The following is a 20,446-nucleotide window of genomic DNA, read 5'->3' as shown; positions in this document are numbered from 1 at the left end:
AGAAAGCCTGCAACCTGATCACCTAACAGAATGCAAAGTAAGAAGGGGAATCTGAAAAGCAAATATCCATCTCTATGGCCAGGCATTGTAGAAAAGGTCAAAAGGCCTTCAGTCCCAGCACTTGAGAGAGGGCGGCAGCCGAATGTCTGTGAGTTCCAGGAGAGCTAGTTACGCGTAGAAACCCTGTCTTGAAAAACGTGTGTGCGTGTGTGTGTGTGTGTGTGTGTGTGTGTGTGTGTTCATCCTTCCTTCCATCTCTCTAGGACCCAGAATGACACATAATATGCAGATTGTGCTTATAATGTCACCATCTCAGAGAATATTGGCCTTAACTTAAACATCTTGAAAAAGTTTTAACTTGCTGAAAGATACAGGGCATCTACCATATACTCATTAATGGAAAATATTGTAATTTATATGAAAAAATTAGATCACATTGCTATTATGGTAATCTGAAGAAATACATATATGCAATGTGCATAAGAGAATCCATGTAATAATACTGCTGAAACAAGCAGGTTTTGTGATGAATATCTTTGCACTAAATGCTTTCTTTCTGTATATGATATTAATAATTCTTACTGTACATAGAATTAGAAAAAAGATGAAATGACTCTTTGATATCTTTGTCAGTCATTTTCAGTGGCTCCTTATCATTCCCATCCTATGATTCATCATCAAGTCCTATCACTTGTCATAAATGATTAAGAATATCTTCTCTGAGTTGACTTGAGTATTTATTACCTCAAAAATGTACCTGTTCTATGCCTTAAATTCTTATAGCCTTGTGTCCTCACTGCTCCAATTTAATGGATTAATTTGCTCAAAAGCCATGTAAATATAAAATCTAACAAGAGAAATATAAATATGTTTTTTAGAAGTATGATATATATTTCAGACATTTCCAACAGGGTTACCAGATAATAACTTCAATTAGTAGGGACTAAGTGTTCCTGAATGTTCCTTCAATTAATTCATAAACATGGGAAAGACTAAATTACATTTTCTCTACTTGGCCACAGTTTGTCACCACTGAATAGAACATATGAAAATCTCACCTCGGCTGAAACATCTCCAGATTTTCCTCGGTAAGGAATTTCATACGCCTGCATCTGATGCTTAGTGAGTCCTGCAGATTTCTCAGCAAGTTCCCTCCAGCTTCTTCCGAGTTTAACAGCTGAGGTTAGAATAACAGCCTCTTGGAGAAGACGTTCCACTAATGCTTGGTGATCCATCTTTAGCAGAGCCTATGGCAGTGAGTATCCACAATGCTTAGAAACAACTCATTGACTTTTTCCTTGAAACTATAATTTGCATTATGTATTCTAGAAATTAAAATACCTTTTCACACCACACATATAGTTAAGGTTTTTAAACTCAGAACAGTGGTTTATATTTAGGAAAATTCAACAAACAAACACAGTGGATATATATACTAGAAATAAAGGAGCTTTAGTATAGCTATGGGATCATGGGTAAATCATATTACTAATATATGACTTTAACTGCTAATGGAACACTATCAACCCTTTTATCAGTACCTAAGGCTCCAGCAATTGATAATCTCTGAACCTAGAGGTAATTACTCACTCCCCTCAAGCTTATTCCTTGTCTTACCAGAGGATTAACACAGATCTATTTCAGCAAAATGTGGTTTAAATTTTTCTTAGAATCGTGCTTATTGAGTAAACACAAGATATTCCTTTAATTTTAAACTAAGTTACAGACATTTCTTAATTTAAATAACCTGCCTCCCTCACCTCTAATGTGATTCTGTTAACATAAATGGTGTGGGACAATGGTTTATATTCTGTCAATTATATTTTAATTTATTTATTCATTTATTTATTTTTCGAGACAGGGTTTCTCTATGGTTTTGGAGCCTGTCCTGGAACTAGCTCTTGTAGACCAGGCTGGCCTCGAACTCACAGAGATCCNTGTCCTGGAACTAGCTCTTGTAGACCAGGCTGGCCTCGAACTCACAGAGATCCGCCTGCCTCTGCCTCCCGAGTGCTGGGATTAAAGGCGTGTGCCACCACCGCCCGGCGGCTTCAATTATATTTTAAATAAATGCTGATTAGCCAGTAGCCAGGAAAGAAGTATAGGTGGGGCAACCAGTCAGGAAATAGAGGCCAGTCAATGAGAACAGGAGAATTCTGGGAAGAAGAAACTCCTGGTTGGCAGTGTGACCCCAGTCACAGAAAAAATCAAGAGGTGACTGCCCCGCTGAATAAGGTACTGGGCCACATGGCTAACACAGATAAGAATAATGGGCTAATATAAGTTATAAGACTTAATAAGAAGCCTGAGCTAATGGGTCAATCAGTTTATAGTTAATGTAGACCTCTGTGTGATTTCTTTGGGATTTAACAATTGTGGGACCCGGGCAAGACAGAAACCCCAACAACACATAAATTACAAAGTAATAAAGGTGAATATTCTTCCATAGTGTGAAAGTGGAATGCTACCAGATTCCCTTTCTTCATTTATTGGACACTTAAGCTTTCTCTCTTACTATTCATTTCAGGCAAGCCTAAGAGCTTTTTTGTTGCTTTGAGTATATTTTTAAAATATATGGATATGTACATATATATGTAAATAAGTTGGTAAAGATGCTTGGCAGTTGTTTATGTTTAATGGTACCTAGGAGTTTTATTTACCCATGAGAAAGAATAAGTAAAGTTAAATTAATTTTAAAAGGCACCAATAAAAATGTATCATATTTATTCTTATGAAATCTACAATTAAAAGAACAGTTTGGACTCTAAACACAAGTTCTATTGATCCCTCTTTTTATACTGATCAAAGGTGGCCACAGTGAGAAGAAATACCAGGGCAGCAGGTCTTCAAAGTACACTTGAGTTTTTGTGGCATGGCTTTACCCTGGCAAAGTACAATTTCATAAGAAGTATTTGCTATACTGTTGTAATGTTTTGTATAATGAATATGGAGACAATATCATTGTGCCTAATCTTTTAGAACTAATATAAAATCACATGCTGAAGGGTTTTCAGAAATGTCACATATTAGGAGACAAAAGCAATCTATCTTTACTTTTCAATTTCACATATCAAGACACAGAGCAAGAAAAGTTTTCACTTAATGCAAAGGGTGTTTGAAGACACAATTCTATATCACAGAAGGTTCAATTGCTTTGCTAACAGAGGGTTGGGCCTAAGCCTCTTTTAGAAGGGAGTCTTAAGGGCATCACTGAGGGTTAATAATAGTTTTGGGGTCCATTAGGGGCCACTCTATCAACATTGTCTAATCAAGGCATTCTATGATTTATTATGCCCTCCCCAAACTACAGGTATGGTAAGACCTGAACTTTCAGATCATGAGGCTATGATAACTTATTTTGAGCTAGTAAGAAAAGAAAGTAACATTTTGTTTGTAGTTTTTTTAACATCTCTACTGTACATCTGAGTTACAAAAAGAAACAATTACAAAATCAATGTGTAGCTTATACTGAGTAGGAAAACTTCTAGTATTCAGTCACCGGAGCCCATAGTCACTAAGCACAGAGCATATCATAATAAAACTCTCCACTCACCAACTAGACATTATAACTCTCAAGTTTTACTGTTCTTGGTGTCATTGTAGAATAATTTTTTTAACATGCAAATTATTATTAATGCTATATATTGAATTCATCCACCATTTTCTCTTTGTTGCTTCCAGCTTTACTAAAACTTACTTTTTAATGTGTCTCTACCCACTGCCTTATTCATCATTTTCAGACATATGAGTACTGTTTTCATATTTATACTACTCAGTACACTTACTAACATTTACTTACAAAAACATTTTATGCCCCCCCCCACACACACACTCACATGCTATTTGAAGACAGTATTAGAATTTAGCATTTAGGAAGAATTAGCTACATTCATATTTTTATCTTCTTTAGAAATGTCATCCTCGGGCTGGAGAGATGGCTCAGAGGTTAAGAGCACTGGCTGCTCTTCCAGAGGTCCTGAGTTAAATTCCCAGCAACCACATGGTGGCTCACAACCATCTGTACTGAGATCTGGTGCCCTCCTCTGGCGTGCGGGCATACATGGAGGCAGAATGCTGTATACATAATAAGTAAATAAATGTTTAAAAAAAAATGTCATCCTGATACTTTGTTACTATAACATTGATTTCTGCTTTAAATCCAATTATTTATAATCTCTACAAGGTTTTTAACTGAGAAAGTACATGCTCAAAAGAGTTGACCCTTGAGAATTCTATTAGCATATTAAATACAGTGTTGGTAGAAGCATTGCTGGATCATGCAGCATTCTGTACAAAAGAACATTAAACTGATGAAATAATGGATAATACTTATGTATTTGAAGGAAAGAAACATTGAAAAATAACCCTGTATAAGATCAGGTATTTTTGTTTTGTTTTGTTTTTTTGTTTTTTGTTTTTTTTTTACTTTTATGCTATGGTTTTCTTTATGTTCATGTTATGGAGTTTATATGATACTTGAAGGGTTGTCCAAATATTTGAGAAAAAAAGAGTTAATCTCTTAAATTTAAAACAAAAGTTCCAACAAAAACACAACCTTTAAAATCTCTTAAAAGATGATCCTTATAGACCTCTTTTCTGAGAAAATCACGATTGACTCCAGTGCTATGACCTTGCAGGAAAAGTTGTTCAGGACTTCAATGGATTTGAGACTACTAGTTTTTCATTTCACATCTAATGCTTGCTGTAAATATCATCAAGTTATTGAAGTTCTCTAAAATAAATTATTATTATCAACCAATACTCACCACAATCAGTTCATAAATAAACTTCCTGGTACTTCTGTCTTTATGGCAATCTTCCTTTAATTTCTTGACAATATAAGAAACCCTTTCTGGTTCGTTGTCTGCTTGAATTTGATCAAAATCTTCCTGTGCCAGATGTGAGTAGTCTAGGACATTAGCTAAAATTTTCCAATCATAAATGTTTTCTGACACCAGAGTCAATACAACAGAGGATATATAAGTCAGATTTTTAAATGGCAAGGCAATTTGCTCCAAAAGATTCTTGGTTGTCAAAATACTATCAGATATAGACATTACTTGTTCTTTGCAAATCACCTTGACATTTTTACAATGTACAAGTTCAATCTTACCTCGAAGGACACCTACATACCACTCTTTCACTTTGGACTGTCCAATGGCTCTTACTGGGCCTTCTCCAAGAAGGGCAATTATATCCCCCTTTAAATACTCAAGTAAGTAGTCAATTTTACTTTGCCTCAGTACCGTCTTCACTGTGATCCCATAATTGGTGAATTTTACTTTTTTAACTTGGAAAGTGGGGTAGTTGATAAACCCTGTTGATAACAAAGGCACTTTCTTGCTTTTTCTCTCCTGGAAGTAGCTCTGCAGATCTAAGAGCATTTTGAGGTTTGTGGCTGGATCAGGTGAAGTGACAAAGAATTGTGTGACTGGTTTTCCATCCAGAGACCCTGCATGAACCCGGAAAACAAATGAGTGCATCTCTCTGTGGTCAACTGAAGAAAAGAAAACTTGTTGATGGATGACTGCACCTGCTTCCAATTGCCTTTGTGCAATTATTTGTCTTTCTCTCTCTATCTTTACTTCAAAATCAGGATCACATGAAAAAGCTGAAATAATTAAATCTTGTGGCTTGCCAAGTAACCATGAATGCTTTCCCCAGAGATAAAATACTACTGGAGATGTATTTTTTCCACCCGTCCTAATGTCAGAGACTGCAAACTTTCCTGGCACATAATTGTGCCCACAAACTACAAAAACAACAGTAAAACCTGGATGGATATATTTGGGCCCATAAATTCCAATGGAAGTGCTTTTGTGAATATAATTCCAAATAGTAGCAGCTGGTGGCTGAATGGCCTCAAGTTGTACAGCTATGACTATGTACATTACGTGGCTCAGATCAAGAAATTTTGCTTGGATGGTGTCTTTGTAGACCTAGCAGTTGTTCAGTGCTTGGAAAGGGCCTTCTCTGTCCAGGCTGTGTAAACACACCATTTTTGTCATGACTTGGCTCAGGGGATCTATTTTTACTTCTGCTCCAATTTTCATCTCCAGCAAAATAGCTCTTATGGTTTTAGGGTTGCTTAACCTTATTTCCAAAAGAGGGCTAACAGTACAGGAGAGATTATGGTTCAGCTTTGGTGGTGGATCCAGAAATGCTCTCAGAGATACCTCCTGGAATTCTCCTATGGCTATGTTTCCCTGGGGTACATGAACAATGATGTCTGAGTCAGGTAACTGAACTGACCCTCCTTGGTGGTTTAATTTACAAACTGCAATGGTCTCTGCAATTTGTGTTTGAGCCCATCCAGGACTTTGATTAATTATATTCGGATCCATACAAGAGTGCGCTAGCTGACGTTGACTTAACCAAGCCATTTTGTATGCTTCTCGGTCATTTTGAAGACACTCTAAGTCTTGTATTAGGATTTGGTCAGAGTGGTGTATACTCTGATGAGCATGTGACGTATCATGTAAGATGTCCAGGACTTCTGAAACACTCTTAGACCTTTCCGACTTCCTTGAGGAAGATGGCCTAAGCATCTGATCCATGTCAAGTTCATCTTCAGAGGAATCAAAAGAATTCCCTGTTTCAATTTGTTTTAAAAAAAGAAAAGGATCTTCCTTCAAAATGGACATATTATCTCTCTTTTGCTTTTTTCTTAGCTTAGTGATGTCCTCCAGAAATGGGTTTGAAGCAGATAGTTCCTTTGGCAACACTATCACCATGGTGAGTAGAAGCTTCTGTCCAGTTGTGAGGCAAGTCTAACCCTTGGCATGCTTGTTATTTAAGCAAAAACAATGCAAAGAAAAAAATAAGTGGGAATCTGAGATAAAACCATGATTAATTTATTCATAGGTTACAAATTCAAAACTTCCTTTAGGCTTTGATGTTTGATGCTGTTCTCCACTACAAGCTTAGTAGTAAAACCATATCCACTTATTTAAAAATGAGGAAAGGGGAAGTTTATACCAAGTTATTGTAAGTACAGATACATTAATTCTATTTTAAAGGATCATGAAATATAAAGTAAATGTATGTTGAGTACAGTATATAATTATTTATAACAACACATTAATAACACATTTAACACATTTACTTTACTTACATAAAGTTATTTCTAAGTATTTTATGTTTCATTTACCTAAATAAACACTGAAAAAAAGTAGCCAACATCCATAATTTTTCTAAACATTGAGCTGTTGGTCTCATTATATCCAAAAAATTAATTTAAAGTCTTTCTTTTCAAATAAAATCTAAGGAATGTCAAACATACCCTTATGAAATTGAGTAGTTTTCAAAACTACTTTGTAAGTTAAAATTGTCATTAATTAATTAATTTCTGGCAACACTGCATTAATAAACAACATTACTTTTTGAATGTGTGTGAAAGACACATTGAAAAACCAGATTGACAGTGAAATTACTGCCTGCAGGAATTCATTGAACTTCTGAAAAATTGTAATGGTAAAATATGGGATGCCACTAGAAACAGAAACACTTCACTGTTTCTCTGGAAAGGGCTTGAGGAACACATAAAAACAATGTAATCAAGGTCATTTTATGTTTAGAGTGGCTTTTGTTTGCCTCTTTCTACTAGTCTAATGACTAGTCACAAACATGAAGACATGCACAGTTGATACTGCTATAGGGACAATGAAAGCCACAGGGACAACTGAGTCATTGGAAGTTTTCTAGAAACAAGAGTTTCAGAAAACTGTTACTTTTTTCCTAATGAAGGTTTTATTTTGCTTTAAGTAAGTTATGTTGCTTATTAAAAGGTATAAAATGGATTTTGAAAAACAGAAAGAGTATTTCACTTGTTATCACACATCCTCTATTCATCTACCCCAACTCTCTCAAAACTCATTTTTTACTATGAGCATCAGGTCAATTGGATTCTGCACCATAAAAATTACTAGGCTGCATCAGTCCCTGCTTGTCACCCTCAAGTTCACAACATTTGCAGGACATACTATTTGTTTATTAATGAATTTATAAATTAATGATATTTATTGTAATCTGTCAATATGCTATATTTGTGTGTGTGATATATGTGTGCATGTGTCTATGGGGCATGTGTGTGGTGCATGTATGTGGGTGCATGTGCATGTGGTTTATGTGTGTGCATGTGTGTGAGGGGCATGTGTGTGGTGTGTGTATGTGGTACATGTGTGTGTGCACACACGGGCGCACATGCGCACAGTACCTGTGCGGGAGGTATGTATACAATTACATCTATATGTGGAGAACAGATGTCAACATCAGGTGTTTCCCTCTATCAAGGTTCACCTTATATTTTGAGACAGGGTCTCTCATTGAACCTAGAGCTCACTGATTTTCTGGGCAGTAAGCTCCAGATATCTCCCTGTCTCTGATCCCCTAGCACTGGAACTACAGATGAATACCCATGCCTGGTATTTACTGTATTAAGGCAAAATAAAGTCTTGTCTTCATGCCTAATGGCAAGCATTTCATACACAAAGGCATCTCTCTAGCCCTAGCACACTAATAACTGTACTTTATAAAGAAAGCACTTATCAATAGGCCAAGATAGAAATCAGAGAAACTGCCAAAATAGCCACAAATAGCATAAAATATCTCAGAGTAATTCTAACCAAACAAGGGGAAGACTTGTATGACAAGAACTTTAAATCTTTGAAGAAAGAAATTGAAGAAGACGCCAGAAGTGGAAAGATCTCCCATGCTCTTGGGTAGGTAAAATTACCATAGTAAAAATGGCAATCTTACCAAAAGCAATCTACAGATTCAATGCAAGGCCCATCAAAATCCCAGTAAAATTCTTTACAGACCTCAAAAGAACAATACTTCACTTTATATGGAAAAGCAAGAAACCCAGAATAGCCAAAACAACCCTAAATAAAAGAAACATTGGAGGTATCATAATTCCTGACTTCAAACTCTACTACAGAGCTACAGTACTGAAACCAGCCTGGTATTGGCATAAAAATAGACAGAAAGATCAATGGAACTTAATCAAAGACCTGGATATTAATCTACAAACCTTCGAACACCTAATTTTTAACAAAGATGCAAAAAATATTAAATGGAAAAAAGAAAACATATTTAACAAATGGTTCTGGCATAACTGGATATCAACATGTAGAAGAATGAAAATAGATCCATCTCTCTCTCGATGAGCAAAACTCAGGTCCAAATGGACCAAAGACCTCAACATAAAGCCAGCCACACTGAACCTTATAGAAGAGAAAGTGAGAAGTACACTTGAATGCATTGGTACAGAAGACCACTTCCTAAATATAATCCCAGCAGCACAGATACTGAGAGAAACAATTAATAAATAGGACTTCCTGAAAGTGAGATGCTTCTGTAAAGCAAAGGATATGATCAATGAGACAAAATGACAGCCTACAGAATGGGAAAAGATCTTCACCAACCCCACATCAGACAGAGGTCTGATCTCCAAAATATACAAAGAACTCAAGAAATTGGTCATCAAAAGAACAAATAATCCAATAAAAATGGAGTACAGACCTAAACAGAGAACTCTCAACAGAGGAGTCTAAAATGGCTGAAAGACACTTAAGGAAATGCTCAACATCCTTAGTCATCAGAGAAATGCAAATCAAAACAACTCTGAGATTCCATCTTACACCTGTAAGAATGGCCAAGTTATGACAACTTGTGTTATGGATGACTTATACTATAGAGGATGTGGGGTTAAGAAACACTCCTGAATTGCTGGTGGAGTACAAATTGGTACAGCCCCTTTGGACATCAGTGTGGCGATTTCTCAGAAAATTAGGAAATAACCTTTTTCAAGACCCAGTAATACCACTTTAGGGTATATAGCCAAAGGATGCCCCATCGTGCCACAAGGACATGTGCTCAACTATGTTCATAGCAGCATTGTTTGTCATAGTCTGAACCTGGAAACAACCTAAATGCCTCTTAACTGAAGAATGGATAAGGAAAATGTGCTACATTTACACAATGGAGTACTACACAGCAGAAAAAATAGCAATGTCTCAAAATTTGCTGGCAAATGGATGGAGCTAGAAAAGATCGTATTGAGTGAGGTAACCTAGAACCAGAAAGAGAATTATCATATCTACTTACTCATAAGTGGTTTTTAAACATAAAACAAAGAAAGCTAGCCTACAAATCATGATTCCAGAGAACCTAGACAACAATGAGGACCCAAAGAGAAACATACATGGATCTAATTATCATGGGAAGTAGAAAAAAAACAAGATCTCCTTATTAATTGGGAGCATGCGGGCCATGGGAGAGGATTAAAAGGGAGAGGAGAGACAGAGAGGGGAGCAAAGCTCAATAAAATCAATTTAAAAAGAAAGCATTTATCTTTAATGTTATTCTATTTCTGATAGCACTTGTACTTGAGAATTTTGTATATCTTCTATAGCAATTTTTAGAGGCAAACATTCCATATGTATAGAAAATCATTTGACTTAATTACACAGCAACATTACCATATTATAAATTCTTGTACCTGTAATATGATTTTTTGAGAGTTTTGAGACTTCCATGTCAACCAAATTTCCTTCGGATCTACTTTGAGCAATTCCTCGTGGCCAGCAATAGGCTCTTTCACTGATTAGCATTTTGCCATCTACAAAGCAATTGGAGGATATATTTATTGTATGAATATATAAGCAGGTTGACAAAGGAAACAACCTAAAAACTGGTTATTCTTATTTAAACAGAAAACGTCATGTAAGTATCTATACAGAGATAGGCAGTGGTCACTCATGTCTTTTCCCAGCACTCAGTAGGCAGAGGCAAAAGGATTTCTGTGAGTTCAAGGCCAGCCTAGTCTAATAAAGCAAATTCCAGGACAGCCAGAGCTGTTACACAGAGCAGAGGTCTCTGCTTCTACTAAATGTCCTGAAATGAATGTTATTGCTATTTTGAAAAATGTTAATTCTAGATTAACCCTAAACAATGAATTTATTGTGGAAATACCTTCATTAGTATGTCAATATAAAACAACCAATAAAAGCCTGAGATAAGAGAAAGAATAGTAAGTTGACATATTAATAAATGGATAATCTCTGATGACTAGAAAAGTAAATAAAACTAATCTGAAAAATCCCAAATTCTTCTACATATGTCCAATGCAATCCCAAGAAAAATTACATTAGATATATATTATATGTCTATGAGTATATTTGTAATTTCTCTCCTTTATTTTTAATTGAAGTCAAAATTGTTAATAGTTATCATATAAAATATGCTGTTTTTGAAGCATGTTGTTTTAAAACATGTTTTGTCATTGAAAACGCTTAAGACAAATGCTAAAGATAATAATTCAGATAGTGCTCACTGCCTGTTAGCTATCAGCATTTATTATAAATGTGCACTAAGGAATATAATGTGAAATCAGAACAGAAATATGCCAAGGATACAGAATGGACACCCCAGAAGGAATCTCACACTCATATGAAATCTTGATATCTACCTGACTGAGGCAGCCATGTGGGTGTCATGAATAATTGGTTGTCCATGTCAAAAGCAATAATATCCCTTCCCCCTGTCCAATATCTTCCTATGTAACCCTCGATGGCCTGTAACTTTCTGTGTAAACCAGACTGGAGTTAAACTCAGAGGTCCACCTGCCTTTGCCTCCAAGCACTGCTGCATTGAAGATGCTATGAAGGAGAAACAGAAAAAAATGGAGGGGGGACTGACCAGAAGAGGGGGGAGTGAAGCTAATTCAGAGAGGAGGGATAAAGAACACCAAAGATTTGAAAAGGCCATAAGGAATCATATTATTTTATATTTACTTTAAAATTGTGTATATATAAATTACAAATGTATATAGTTTAAATGAACTTATAGCACTTAGGATGATAATGCTCCCCCAAAAGCCATAAACATCTAAGAAAACTTCAGTGCCAGGACTGGGAAACCTTTTTTTTTTGAGTCGTTGGTCAAAGGAATCCCAAAAGCACCCTAATGATATAAATTAGTACCATTGCCCTTTGTTGCCTCCAGGAAATTGAAAGTAAAATCCTATTGCTAAAGACAACAGACACTTAAGATACAGGAGAAATCAGTTAAATCTGACTTGGAAGCCTCCTTCCTAAGTATTAATTCTCATAATACTACAAGAAGCTATGGAAGCTGCCCAAGGAAAAAAGCAATCAAGGTGTAATATTGGTACTGAGGATAAGCAACAGTCATCTAACGGGATTTAAGGCCTGCTTAACAGAAGGGAGTTTATTCCAGACACTATAAACTGATCCTGCTGAGGCCTGTGACCCCAGAGGACAATGTATGACCACAACTTTCCTAAACCTGTATAATTTCTAACTGCTTATGTGGTGGATTACACTGACATATCTTGTATGTTGAACTACCCCTGTATTTCTGGGAGGAAGCCTACTTGACTACGGTGGATAATTTTTCTGATGTATTCTTGGATTCAGTTTGCCAGGGTTTTGTTGAGTATTTTTCTGTCAATGTTCATGAGGAAAATTGGTCTGTAATTCTCTTTCTTAGTTGTGCCTTTCTGTGACTTGGTTATCAGGGTAACTGTAAAAAGAGTTTGGTAATACTCCTTCAGTTTCTATTGTGTAGAACAATTTGATGAGTATTTGTAGTAACTCTGTTTTGAAATTCTGATAGAATTTTGCACTGAAATCATCTGGTCCTGGGCTTTTTTGGGTGGGGGAGGCTTTTGATGACAGCTTCTATTTACTTAGGGGTTATAGGTCTATTTAATTTGTTTATCAGGTCTTGATTCAATTTTGGTGTGTGGAACATATCCAGGAAATTGTCCATTTCCTTTAAATTTTCCAATTTAGTGGAGTAAGTTTTTGAAGTATGACCTGATGATTCTCTACATTTCCTCTGTGTCTCTTGTTATGTTCCCCCTTTCATTTCTGATTTTGCTAATTTGTGTATTCCTCTGGGCCTTTGGTTAGTTTGGATAAAGGTTTGTCTATCTTGTTGATTTTTTTTTAAGAACCAGCTCTTTGTGTCATTGAATCTTTCTATTGTTTTCTTTGTTTCTATTTTATTGATTTCAGCTCTCAGTTTGATTATTTGCTGTCATCTGCCCCTGGGTGAGTTTGCTTCTTTTTGTTCTAGGGCTTTCATATGTTCTGTTATTTCACTAGTATGAGATTTTCTCCAACTTCTTTATGTAGTCATTTAGTGCTATGAACTTTCCTTTGTGGACTGCTTTCATTTTGTCCCATAAGTTTAGGAAGTCTTTAATGTGTTTCTTTATTTCTTCTTTGACCCAGTGGTGGTTCACTTGAACATTGCTCAATTTCTATGAGTTTGTGGGTTTTCTGCAGTTAGTGTTGTTGAATTCTAACTTTTAAGTCATGGTGATCTGATAAGATACAGGGGGTTATTACAATTTTTTGTATCTGTTAAGGTTTGTCTGTTATTGAGTTTGAGGTCAATTTTAGAGTCGGCTCCATTGGGGTACTGAGAAAAAGATGGACTCTTAGGGTTGAGAGTAATGTTCTATAGATGTCTATTAAGCTCATTTGAGAAATGACATGTTAGTTCCTTTATTTCTATCAAGTCTCTGTTTGGTAGACCTGTCCTATGGTAAGAGTAGAGTGTTGAAATGTCCCACTATTAGTATATGGGATTTGAGGAACAATTTAAGCTTTAGTAATGTTCAGTTTAAGCTTTTAGTAATCAATAACATAAACAAACAGAAAAAAACACATAATAATCTCATTAGACTATGAAAAGCCTTTGACAAAATTCCAAACCCCTTCATGATAAAGGTCTTGGAGAGATCAGGAATACCAGAAACATTCCTAAATATAATAAAGACAATATATAGAAAGCCAATAGCTAACATCAAACTTAATGGAGAGAAGAAACTCAAAGCAATCCCACGAAAATCAGGAACAAAATAATGCTGTCCATTCTTTCCATATCTATTCATTATAGTACTTGAGGTGCTAGCTTGATCAATAAGACAACAATAGGAGATCAAGGAGATACAAATTAGAAGGAAAGAAGTCAAATTCTTGCTATTTACGGATGACATCATAGTACACATAAGTGACCCCCAAAATTCTATGAGGAAACTTCTACAGCTGATAAACACCTTTAATAATATGGCAGGACACAAGATTAACTCAAAGAAATCAGTAGCCATCCTATATATAGATGATAAATGGGCTGAGAAAGAAATCAGAGAAACATCACCCTTCACAATAGCCACAAACAACAAAAAATATCTTGGGGTAATACTAACCAAACAAGTAAAAGACCTTCATGACAAGAACTTTAAGTCTTTCAAGAAAGAAATTGAAAAGGACACCAGAAAATGGAAAGATCTGCCATGCTCTTGTATAGATAGGATTACACAGTAAAAATGCTAATCTTACCAAAAGCAATCTACAGATTCAATGCAATCCCCATCAAAATCCCAACACAGTTCCTCACAGACCTTAAAAGAACAATACTCAACTTCATATGGAAAAACAAAAAACCCAGGAGAGCCAAAACAATATTCCTGTACAATAAAGGAACTTCTGGAGGTATCACCATCCCTGACTTCAAGCGTGATTACAGAGCTACAGTAATGAAAACAGCTTGGTATTGGCATAAAGCAAGACAGGTTGACCAATGGAATCAAATCAAAGACCTGGATATCCATCCACATACCTATGAACACCTGATTTTTTACAGAAACTCTGAAACTATGAGCTAAAAAAAAAAGAAAGCATTTTCAACAAATGGTGCTAGTATAACTGGACATCAGCATGTAGAAGAATACAAATAGATCCATCTCTATTTGTATACCATGCGCAAAACGCAAGTCTAAATGGATCAAAGACCTCAACATAAATCCAACATACTAAACATCATAGAAGAGAAAGTATACTTGGACACATTGGCACAAAGGACCACTTCCTAAATATAACCCCAGTACCTCAGGCACTGAGAGAAAGAATTAATTAACAGAAAGTCCTAAAACTGAAAAGTTTCTGTAAGACAAATGACATGGTCAACAAGACAAAATGGAAGACTTTGGAATGTGAAAAGATCTTCACCAGCCCCACATCTGACAGAGGGCTGATCTCCAAAATACAAAAAGAACTTAAGAAACTAAATACCAAAATACCAAATAATCCAATTAAAAAATGGAGTCTGATCTAAACAGAGAATTCTCAACAGAAAAAAAAAACTGTGAATGCCTGAACAACATTTAATAAATTGTTCAGCATCCTAGCTATCAGGGAAATGCAAATCAAAACAGCTTTGATATACCATCATACACCTGTCAGAATGGTTAAGATAAAAAACATTGATGGCACCTTATGTGGAGGATGTGAAGAAAGGAGAACACTCCTCCTCTGCTAGTGGGAGTGCAAACTTATACAGCCACTTTGGAAATCACTATGGCGGTTTCTCAGAAAATTAGGATCAGTCTACCTCATGACCCAGCAATACCACTTTTGGATATATAGCCAAAGAAGGCACACTTATACCACAAGGACACTTGCTCAACTTTGTTCATAACAGCATTATTCGTAATAGCCAGAACCTGGTAATAACCCAGATGCCCCTCAACTATAGAATGTATAAAGAAAATGTGGTACATTGACACAATGGAGTACTACTCAGCAATACAAAACAACAGCATCTTGAAATTTGCAGGCAAATGGACAGAAGTGGGGAAAATCATCGTGAGTGTGGTAACCCAGACCCAGAATGACAATTATGGCATGTACTCACTCATATAAGTGAATATTGGGCAAAAAGAAAGGATGGCCAGCTTACAGTCTACAACCCCAGAGAAGCTAGGTAGCAAAGAGGAGCCTAAGAGAAATAATACATGGATCTGCCTAGGAAGGAGAATATTATAAACAGTGTCTCCTAAAAACCTTCATCTGATAACTGATGGAAGCAGATGCAGAGAGGCAGATGCAGAGTGATTAGTTGTGGAACTAACCACTGGACATAGCTCCTGGACTCCTGTCAAAGAGAGGAAGGAGTAATAACATGAGCAAAGGGGTCAGGACTCTGATGAAAAGACTCACAGAAAAAGCTACCCAGAATTAGTGAGAGGTCACTGACTCTGGACTGACAACTAGGAAACCTGCATCAGATCTATCTAGACCCCCTAAAAGCAAGTGACAGTGGGTAGCTTTAGCAGTCGTGGGGCCACTGGCTATGGGATCAGGAGTAATCTCTAATGAATGATCAGACATTTTGGAGCCCATATCCTTTAAAGAGAAACCTTGTTCCACTTAGACACAAGCAGGAGGACCTTGGTTCTACCTCAACATGGTGATGTGATCAAATTTGTTGACTCCCCCCCCCCATGCAAGGCCTTATACTCTCTGAGAAATAAATGGAGGGGAAGGGTGAGGGGAAGGTGCACGGAGCAGGAGTGGAGGGCTTGGATTAGTATGTAATAAAGTAAAATGCAGGACTGGCGAGATGGCTCAGTGGCTAAGAGTGTTGCCTGCTCTTCCAAAGGTCCTGAGTTCAAATCCCAGCAACCATATGGTGGCCCACAACCATCTGAAATGAGATCTGATGCCTTCTTCTGTCCTACAGGCTGACACACAGACAGAATATTGTATACTTAATAAATAAATATAAAAACATTCTAACTGCATTCTAAATATGAATCCTTATACCCATATATAGGTATAGCACTCACTCTTCACTAAAGCTGTAGCAGATGGATGATTGCAGAAAGCCACAACTGGTCCAAATGCAGAGAACAACTGACCATGGAGTGCCCTTCAGCAACAGATATCTAAAACACAACCATACCTGAGGCACAGGAAACCTTTCAGGAGAATGGGTAGGAAAATTGGAAGACCCAGAGGACCAGGAAGTATGCTTTATGATAGGGTCTTTTGTATATGCCAGGAAAACTTGACCTATGAAATCTCACCAATAATGTAGCCTAAAACAGGAAACCCAGCAAAAAGGGAAATTGTGTATACTCTAGTGGAAGTATTCATAGATACAACTACTTGGAAGTCCATCTGGCAAGATTTTTGATGAACTTCACAGCCTGTTACCCAGGGATTCCAATTTCATTTCGTTGATTTCTAAAACTATACAGGCAACTAAAGAATGCTAAATTCTGACAAAATAATCTTCAACAGAGAACACCAATTGGTTAGCCAGTATTGAATGGTCAACCGTGAAAACTACATACAAGTAAAATTATACAGACTAAGCAATTTAGGAATATATATGTATATGCATATGTATGTAGCAATAATTAATGAGAAAATAATTACAAATGTAATTCATTTCCTAACAACTATGAACTTGAAAGAGAGCAAGGAGGGATATGTGTGAATGCTTGAAGGGAGGAAAGGAAAGAGAGAAATATAATTATATTATAATCTCAAAAGTAAAAGAAATAATTTAAAAAGGAAATTACATGTGAATGCTTATTAATTTTCCAAATACAAACTGAATATAAACAAATGTCTTTTATCACATAAATGGATACATAAATTGTGGTGTTTTAATATAACAGAATACTATTCAACAGTGAAGACAGATGAATTACCGTTAAAAGTATATACATGATATTTAGGTTTTTCATTTCCTGAGTCAGATTTAGTTAATGTTACATACAGATCTCTCTTTGGTCCTTGAGAGTTAAAACCATATTTTTAAAAATATGATTTTCAGTGGAAAAAACAATAAGCCTCAAGTGTTATGGGAGAAGCGGCCGCTGTTTGTTCTGGCTGTTTGGGTTTTACATCCAAAATAACCACACAGAAATTATATTAATTAAATTACTGCTTGGCCCATTATCTCTAGCCTCTTATTGGCTAACTCTCACATCTTGATTTAACCCATTTCTGTTAATCTGTATCACTACGTGGCAGTGGCCTACCAGGAAAGAGTCGGTAAGTCTGTCTCTAGCGGCTCCAAGGTGTCTTTCTGACTCTGCTTCCTTCCTCCCAGAATTCAGTTCTTTCTTCTCTGCCTACCTAAGTTCTGCCCTATCAGGCCAAGCAGTTTCTTTATTGATTAACCAATGAAAGCAACACAAATACAGAAGGCCCTCCTACGTGACTCAAGGGGCTGGAGATATGGTTGTGTTTGAAGCACTTGTTACTCTTCCAGAAGAAATGGGGTTCAATTCCCAGCATTTTTATAGTGGTTCCCTGCCAATGGAACTTTAGTTCCAGACCATCTAACACCATCTTCTGGCCTCTGAAGGCACTTCATGCACATGGTGCAAAGACATATGCAAGTAAGACTACTGTAAAAGAAAAATTATATGCAAAAGAAATATTTTTTTCAAGCCTAAGTAACTGGACACGACTAATTTGAAAAGCAAGTGACTGACAGAAAATCATTCTCCCTAATGTTAGAGCCAGCACACATAGCTGGTCACACAAGATTTCATTTTCTCTGTCTTAATGTCCCCAATGTTGTGTCCTAAACTGGCCAGTCTTCCAGCTCACATACCAGCAATTTTTGCTTGTTCTTAATAGCATATTGGATATAACTCCTTCAAGCTAAACTTCCTATTTGACATAATTCTTTTAAATTATTGACTTCATTTTAAAAGAAGATTTTTGATTTTTGTTGTTGTTTTCCTGAAAGAGGTAATTTGTACTCTTAATACGAGTCTTTGGAAGCTGAGGCAGTGAAATTTCTGCATGGTCAAGGCTGGACTGTACTATACAGTAAGCTCCAAGCCACAGTAAGGTACCAAGAAAGATATGATTGACATAAAAAAAGACATCTTAAAGAAAACTAAAAGCCTTTTCTGACTTTATAATGAGTAACAAAAGGAAGAATGGAAAAAGAAAAAAGAAGGAAATGGAGGAGTGGCATTTTCCAAGACATGGAAAAAAAATATCTTAAAAGGTAGCATACCTAAAAACCTAAATGGGGGCTGGAGAGATGGATCAGCCATTAAAGACTGGGCTCACAACCAAACAATATAAGAGTTTGGTTCGAGCACCCACAGCTGTCTCTCCAGCCACCCATATAAAATATTAAAATAAAATAAAAAATAAAAACCTAAATGGTCCAATAATAAACTTTCCTCTTATAGGGTAAATTATATGGAAAACTGAGTAAAAAAAAATTGAATTATGTAATATGCAAATTTCTTTGAATTCTCAAGTTTCCCGACAGTCCTTTAAAAACTCTGTAGTTGCTCCCGAGGCATTGTGAATTTTAGTTCTGACACTCTGCCCATATTGCCTCCCAATTCCTTCCCAAGTACTTTGCCTTGTACTTGCTATCCAAGCAAATAATCCATTAAAAATAATGCATATGTCTTAAAAAAAAAAAAACTCTGTGGTTGGATTTTACCAAGTATCATGTCCAAAATTAAAAGTCCTTAGCACACTACAGACTGACAGAGCTCAATCTTTCATCAAAATTTAGCAAACTAATTAAAAAATAAACAAAAACCTCAGGTCTTTCCTTGAAAAACTGTTTTCAGAAAGGTAAGTACATTTTTTATGGAATCCAATTTAACCATCTGTCTGAACTCTTTCTTTCTTATGGAGGAAACAGAATAACAAAGAACAATTTACATTCCAAGATTCCTTTGAAATGAATAACCTTCCAAGTTAAAATAAAATTCACAAGAAGCCCTTACCCACAGGGAAAGCACCTCCAGGGTCTTGGGTAGTTTTATTGATATCACCTAAGGACCATAACACTTCAGGAAGGCCAGTGCAAGTGCCTTGCTGAAAGATCAGAGCATCTAGGGAACACAGGCAAACGCTATTGCTTGTAGTTCTTAGTAGATTTGTCTTGCACTCCCGTCACCCCAGTCATCCACTGTCCCTCAGTCTGGTTGTTTTAAACCTGTATACTGGATTCATCTGCAGGTCAAATCAAATACAGCCTGCTGGGCTCACCTCAGTTTTTCTGCTGTAGCAAGTCTTGTGTCATGGCCAAGAATCCAAAACAAAGTTGCCCAAAGATGTTGTGTCTGTGGGAGGCTCATGGTGAGAGCTACACTCCAGAAACTCCTTTGCTTTCCCAATTGGCCTCTATGCTGCTCTCAGCAAACCTGTAATTCTTTCTGTACCAATCTTTCAGTATATAAACTCCACCACAAGACTAGGTACTAAGTCTGGATCAGCATATAGACAAGGGGAGAGGTGGAATAGGGAAACAATCTGGATTAGAGTGGCAGAGGGAAGAGTGTGCCTGCTGTAGAGAAGAAGGTTTGTTTACCCATAGTGGCAAAGAGGACAGCAACTCTTAATCACCGTCTTGTGTTTTCTTGCACTTTTACTCAAGGGCAGCCATTATCAAAAACAGCATTTGTTTTCAAACATTGTTCTGGAAAGAGCAGATGTCTGAAAATCCATGAACTATTCGTTTAATTTAGAACATAAGCTTCCAGGTGTGTCTTTACTTATTTTCAACTATTAAACTCCTCACCTTTTTCTAAAAAAAAAAAAAAAAAAAAAAAAAAAAAAAAAAAAAAAAG

The 20,446-nt window shown here is 36.4% G+C and overlaps 1 protein-coding gene across 1 annotated transcript in view; it reads right to left on the bottom strand.

Moving 5' to 3' along the window:
* Positions 1-20,446, bottom strand: part of Macc1 (MET transcriptional regulator MACC1) — a 119,005-nt gene that overhangs the window by 12,936 nt on the left and 85,623 nt on the right. Inside the window, 4 exon segments of the mRNA XM_050131104.1 lie at positions 1,059-1,247; positions 4,767-6,714; positions 6,716-6,785; positions 10,502-10,621. Of these exon segments, the coding sequence (XP_049987061.1) occupies positions 1,059-1,247; positions 4,767-6,714; positions 6,716-6,785; positions 10,502-10,613 (2,319 nt within the window). The 5' untranslated portion in view covers positions 10,614-10,621.

Source organism: Alexandromys fortis, unplaced genomic scaffold (assembly GCF_014885135.2).
Source record: "Alexandromys fortis isolate MF-2015 unplaced genomic scaffold, M_Fortis_MF-2015_v1.1 scaffold_345, whole genome shotgun sequence".
NCBI lineage: Eukaryota > Metazoa > Chordata > Mammalia > Rodentia > Cricetidae > Alexandromys > Alexandromys fortis.
The sequence above is the reverse complement of the archived record's forward strand: the minus strand, read 5'-3'. Positions and strand labels throughout refer to the sequence as shown.